Source organism: Gossypium raimondii, chromosome 2 (assembly GCF_025698545.1).
Source record: "Gossypium raimondii isolate GPD5lz chromosome 2, ASM2569854v1, whole genome shotgun sequence".
Taxonomy (NCBI): domain Eukaryota; kingdom Viridiplantae; phylum Streptophyta; class Magnoliopsida; order Malvales; family Malvaceae; genus Gossypium; species Gossypium raimondii.
The window spans coordinates 38640064-38647057 of NC_068566.1; the positions used below are offsets into that span (position 1 = coordinate 38640064).

Genomic DNA, 6994 nt, shown 5'->3' on the forward strand with positions numbered 1-6994 from the left:
GTTACATGATTTCATTAGTTTATATGTCATAATCCATATGTTATAAAATTTTACAACATCAAAAAGTTACAACATTGTAATGACATTCTATCATGTCATTATACTATCAAATATTACAAACACAAAAAGTTACCAAAATATCATCAACACAACCATGATTTTAATGGTCAGCAAGAAATCTTCTGACCCATTCCAATTGCACAGAAGAAGGTAAACTAAAGAAAATGAGCATTTGCGTTGGATGATCTGGAATTTTGCTCAATGCGCGATAGCGCTCATTCTCAGTTAAACCTTCTACTTTACATAATGTTGGATATAAATTTAGAGCTCTTTCTTAAATGGTCATTTCTGACTTTTGTTGAATTAGCACTTCGGAGGCAATACTCCTACTAATTTCAACGCCAACGGTCCGTATGTTTTTCGCCAATAAAGTGGCAGCATCATGAAATGAAGTAGAAGAAATATGATCATTTGCATCAAAAAATTTTTTTTTTCTTCTTTGAAAATGTGGAATCACCTTGGTTTCTAGCTGGCTGCGGGTGTGTAACTGAAACATCCATGTCATCCAAAGAAATATCAGCTTTGCATCCATAGAAATCGTTTCTTTCTTCATGAATATTTGTAGTAGCTACATCCTCAACATCTATTTCTTCAATAAAATTAGTGACTGTTTGAGCATCTTTCCCAGTGGCTCGATCTTTTGCGTAGATGGCAGTAAGTTGGTCATAATAAGGGAAACTACGATGTTTGAATTGACCGACTTCTTTATGACTCTATAAAAATGAGGAATTCATATTAGATATAAGTTTGGTCAAAATAAGATAATAAAGACTTGAAATAATTCTTACATTTATATATGAGTTCCACACCGCATCTTCAACAACAGCAAGCTGCCTCTGCTCATCCCAACCAAAACCGCTATTGTCTTTTCCACTAAGCATGTCATAAACGATTGACCAATCCCTTTTCAATGTCCTAATCCTCGATTCAAGATTAGGTTTAGCCTTCAACATGGCATTGGGTAAAACTTTTTCTAACATTTTTTCCAACTCATTTAAATAACCGACTTTGAATCCCGTATCAGCATTAAAGGTTCCAACATTGTGCAAGTCGACCATACAGGCAACCAACACAGCATCTTCTTTTGAAACCTACTTCCTTTTGGTTCCTCGAGAATTTTGGGAAGAAACACTTGATTGTGAAAAACCTAACATAACTATCTTAAGAAAAAAACAAATTAAAATTAAGTTCAATATTATGAATCAAAATGTCAACACTTTATTAAATTATAACACATGATAAATCAAAAGAAAATAAATTACAATTCAACAAGTCTAGTACAATACAAAAAACAATTCAAACACCACCAAAGTTTCATAAACTAGATACATGAAATAACATAAACTTAAATATTAACTTTTACTATTTTTACCCTAAACCTAACTAATTTATAGATGCATGTCATTCATCGAACATTTGGTTGGCTAGTTCCATCCTCAAAGTAGCCCATGCATCCAATGGATGAATATTTATGATATTCGGTTCATCGTCATCATCACATTACTAGGTAATCCTTCTCCTAACTCCGCTTCAATAGGATCAAAACTCATATAGGTTCGAATAAAATTATGGAGCAAACAACATGCAATAATAATTCTATTTTGCACCCTCACAGGATAGAATGATGAACTCCTAAGTATTCCCCATCTAAGTTTTAATAACCCAAAGCATCTTTCAATAACATTACACGCTGAAACATGTTTCATATTGAAAAATTTTTCCGGAGTACTTGACTAGTAACCCTGACGCCACCCATTCAATTGATATATTTGTCCTCTAAAAGGTGCAAGAAATCCCTCACAATTTGTGTATCCAGCATCAACTAGATAATAACAACTTATAAAAAAATATATTTGTCATGGTTAATTTCCAAAAAAAAGTATTTTCTTAAAGATTAATTCAAAGTCCTCTAATTTTACACTTTACCATGAGGAACTTTTAGTCCATGTTTCCTACTAATGGCATCTCGAAGAACCCATCCATCAGCAACAGAACCTTCCCAACCAGGAAGAACATAAACAAAATGCATATCAGGTGTACAAACACCTAGCATATTTGTTGCTATGTCACCTTTTCGCGTTCGATATCTAGGTTTATCAACTGTTAGAACCCTAATCTTGATGTGGGTTCCATCTAAAGAACCTAAAAAATTCTACATCACATGTATAAAACCTTGAGTTAGGATACTATATTTAAATCTAAATCAACTAAATTATGTATAAGCTATATATAGAACTCACTCCAATACCTTAAACCATTTCCACCTTAGGTCTGTAGAATTAGCTGTAATTGGCTCTGTCTTTTTAAATAACACATCTTGTAAGCATATGACAACATTTAAAACATTGTGAAATGATCTGCTAACGGTTTCCCCTAACCTATTAAAGTGATGCTTGATAACTCAATTTTTAAGGTGATGAGAAATGATATGTAAAAACATTGCCACTTGCTCATCAACAAGCATGTTCCTTGACGACTTCAATCCCCCTACAGTTTGTAACATCTCACATAGTTTAAAAAAAGGTAATTCTATTCATCCGAACTTGTTCAATGCAGGTCTCGTCAGTAGCATATACAAGTCTTTTCACATAATTTCGTTTTGCATAAAAATCTAAAATATAGGATCTAATCCTTGGTCTATAAGTATGTAGGCTATGGATGACACCCAATGTAAGTAAGAACCAACTCGCAACTGTACATATTTGCAACCATATTGTCTATGCAAGACCAATTCTTTTACGCCTCACACTTTGTACTATTTAAGGCAGACGAGCCATTACTGCAAGATATTAAAGTGTTACATATCTTCAAATCGTAGTAAAAAATAAAATCAAAGAATTTAATTGCCAAAGAACTTACAGTGATTCAGTGAATACAAGACGCTCAACTGTGCGTGGAGGAAACAATCAAACAAGCCAAAGAAGAATAGGAATCAATAACACACTATCAAAGAAAAATGAACAATACATATTAAGAATCTTTACAAAGCACAAAATAGAAATTAATTACAACTATCTTTGCAAGTAAAAAACTTGAAATTCATTTCTTTATCAATCACCCAAAAAAGAAAAGAAAAAAAAAGAAAAGAAAATAATGTGTTTTGTGGATTTGATTAATTGATGACTGACGTTTAATAATTATTTTAAAAACCCATTTAACACATCCACATCCAAATAACATAGTTTCCAGTTCTCTGAAATATACATATATTATATGAAAATTTTAAAATATTCGATCTTTAATTTACCTTCTAAAATGTTTGTATTGATCCTCACATTGTAATTAACTAATGTTTTATTTGAATAATAATTGTGAATAGAAAATATATATTATTTTGTTTGAATAGTTAAATTAAGTAAAAGGAAAAAATAATATGAATTTAATAATTTTTATGAGAAAAAAAATAAGGTCTTAATTTCATTTATTTTGTATAATTCGATTATAGGTATATAGTGTGTTAAATATCTTAAAAATAATGTATTTTAAAATATTCGATTATTATTTGTATTTAAATAAAATCTAAAACTCCATATATATTACATTCTTACCATAACATGATTTGTTTGTAGCATTTTACTTTTTTTTGTTTCGTTTGTTGAGATAATTTTGTAGTGTTAATTATAGTTTTTAATCAAACAATATAAGTAATATAAAACATTTTTGAAGACCAAAATTAAATATAACATAAATTAATAAAGATATCAAAAATAAAAATAGTTTAAAAATATATTAAAAGCTTAAAATAGTTTTAAATGAAACATCAAAAATAAAAACATGTCGAAAATTAAATATAACCAAAATGTTCTTGTTTAAAGTAAAAAGATCAAATCCGAATTGTAAATGTAGTTTAACATGTATATATTGTCTTGTTGCTACCCTAGCACACCCTTGAGTGATATTTTTCCCCTTCTTGGTGCTACCTTCAACCACTCTTTTAGCTAAAACACAAACCATTCCATTATTTCAAGAGGATACACATTTAACACATAATGGTTCCAACTAAATAGTCCAAATAAAAATAAACTTAACAAAAAACCAAAGGCAAATTGAATGGAAAACAAGAAAATGACCTTAGCAACCATGTAAATGCCAGATAAAATTTGCAACTTTCGAATCAATCAAAATAGATGAAAACCAGTGGAAAAATGAGGGTAATGAACGATTGCCTGCAACTCAATACAAAAATCTTACGATGGACTTGTGATCAAGTTATAATGTCTCTGTCCAATCAACTATCAACATTATGAACGATACCCTTAATTTAAATTGCATAAAACAGATGAAGATAGGTACAAAATATGATCATGCTTTCATTAGTTTTTAAGGAGAATTACTATACAACCTTAGAAAATAGAAACTCAATTATCTGTTGCCTTCAAAATGTAGAGGCAGATTAATAACAAAGAAAACCAGTGAAAGTTACAACTACAAACTTAAATATTAAATATTCGAGATTCATTCTGCCAATTCGATATTAAAAAAATTGAAACTTTGAAATTATAAATGAACGAAGCATACTAGATCAAATTAGATTTAAATTAAATATAATATCATTGACTCACTGTGGCAAGCAATCACCAATGATTTGAGCACACATATATGCATAATATATATTTGAAGTCAATATGGTAAAATGGTCCATCCTCATGCAAATGTTATCAATACAAATCAGCAATGATTACAAAAACCAGCCTACATTAGCTGCAATCTCTGAGTCAGATCATACAAACAATTGACTATCAAATGATTAAGATGGACTAAGATTCATGCTTGTGCTAAGCAAGATTTGCAAAAGAACAAAGCCTGAGTCAGATTCATGCTTGTGTTAACTAACTATACCACAACCACATAAAGACCGAAAGAACATCCATAAAAAAAAACTTACAAATTCATAAGATTTGTAATAATATCATGAGTCATGGAATTGGAAATTCTGTAGAATTTAAAGAAAATCATATCTTCGTTAAGACTATTGTGAGGGTTTCTACTTAGAACTAACCCATTAACATTTTAAATAGAACACAAATTTCAACAATGGAACTGAATACCGCAGAAAGTTAGCATCACATAATTACTTCCAAAAAATGCAATAAAGGGCTTTATCCGATCTTTAAGTCTGAAAATGAGTACATGCATGGTAAACACTTTTTACTTGGTACTATCAATACTAAGAAAAAGAAAAAGATGAAATGAATTTGCTACCTTAGCCAACAAATTTGAATCCAGCAAAACAAAAAGGATGGCGAGATTACAGACAAAAACTAAGTAGGTATATCATTTTATTGCATTCCACTTCTAAATCTTTCCTAGAGAGCATATGAATGAAAAAGTACACTCATTTTCTATCATTCTACCCACCAACCCTCTATCCTCCTAGTTTTCAAAACACTCCACCAATAAAATTTTAAAGTTAACCACAACAACATAATGTATACGGTACATTCCAAGAGGGCAGAAAATGCAAAGAAACAAATGCTCTTACTTCTTTCAACTTATAACATTATACTAACAAAATTTAAGAAAAAGAAAGACAGAAGAGGAAGAAAAAGTAGCATTTAAGGTTAAGAACATAGTTTGAAAATTACCCTGTTCTCACCGTATTCTTCTGAATACTCTGATCCATCTCATCTGAAGCATGTGATCTAAAAAGCACATCAAACTGTATCAAATAAAGCATCATTAAACAAAATCCAGTAAAACGTAGTGCATAAAGTCTCGAGTTAAAAAACTTGTTATGGAATTCATAAGCACTGTCACGAAGCAATTCAAGATCAAAATAATGATGCTGGTAAAATTTTATCTAAAACCCGATACAGTAGCTAAATCTCTATGCAACTTATGATTTTCTAAGCATATTAGCACATATTTCGAATTTCTCTTTAATTTAACTTCAATGGTTTTCTCAACTGAAATGCTTTGTTCAGCTTACACTGCAACTAGCCCAACATTTTAGAATCAAAATTGAAAGAAAAAAAAAGCAAAGCAATGGCAAATTTACTAGTCAAATGATTTCCTCATCTCCTCCGCCTCTGTTTTCTTTTTCTTTTTCTTTTTCTTGCTCAAAAACTCTGTAACTGATTCAAAGCTCAAAATCCAAAACCCCATCAACCCATTTACTACAAACAAAAAATTCCAACCTGAAATTGAAACAAGCAACTTGAAATCCCTTACAATAAAAAGAAATGCCCAACAATTCGAAAAAAAAGCTTAGCTTTCTAACCCTAAATTGCCCTAAAATAATCGGATCAACCAATTGACTGATTTTATTTCAAAAAATCATTTTTTTCACAACTCCCTACTAGTGTCACGGACTTAGAGTTTTCTCACGGATCCGTGCGGCCTTAGGCAGTTTCTTTGCTCAAAAACGCCTAAGTCAGCCTAACTTGCGATAATAAAGGATTCAACGAGAAACGCCTAAGTCACTCGACAACTCATAACAATAAAGGATTCAACAGAATTCCTTAAGGTTTCCACGAAGAACAAAGAGAAGAACGAAGTAAGAACGAGCCTTGAAATATGAACAAAAACAAGAACACTTGAGAGAAAAGTTTGAGTGAATACTCTCAAAATTCTTATTAACAACTGAATGAATTACAATGAGCAGAGAGTCCTCTATTTATAGTTGAGGCTCTCCAAAATCAACGGTCAAAATCAAAATACATCAATGGCTACAATTAAAAGCTATCACAATATCAAATCTCTAAGATTACATAATCGTATCCTCTAAAGATTTCATTTAATATCTAGGATCACATATCTCAAAAGATCACCTTCCATATTTGCCAAGCATATCTTCAAAAGATCACTTTCCTTATTTGCCAAGCTCCGGAGATGGGCTTTTAATTCCTCCAAGTAATGGACCAGTCCAGTTGGGCCAAATGACCTCCCTCGAATGCGATGGATCGCACGAATCCTTCATGGTTGCGAGATCCCA

The 6994-nt window shown here is 31.2% G+C and overlaps 1 protein-coding gene across 1 annotated transcript; it reads right to left on the reverse strand.

Annotated features, from left to right (window-relative positions):
* Nucleotides 1-6031, reverse strand: LOC105788678 (uncharacterized protein At2g29880-like). The gene is made up of 3 exons (XM_012615669.2): nt 5646-6031; nt 849-1216; nt 1-773 (listed from the first exon to the last, which is right to left on the reverse strand). Exons 2-3 carry the CDS (start codon nt 1116-1118, stop codon nt 477-479), a joined length of 567 nt encoding a protein of 188 aa, XP_012471123.1. The 5' UTR covers nt 1119-1216; nt 5646-6031; the 3' UTR covers nt 1-476.
* Between the last annotated feature and the right edge of the window lie 963 nt (nt 6032-6994).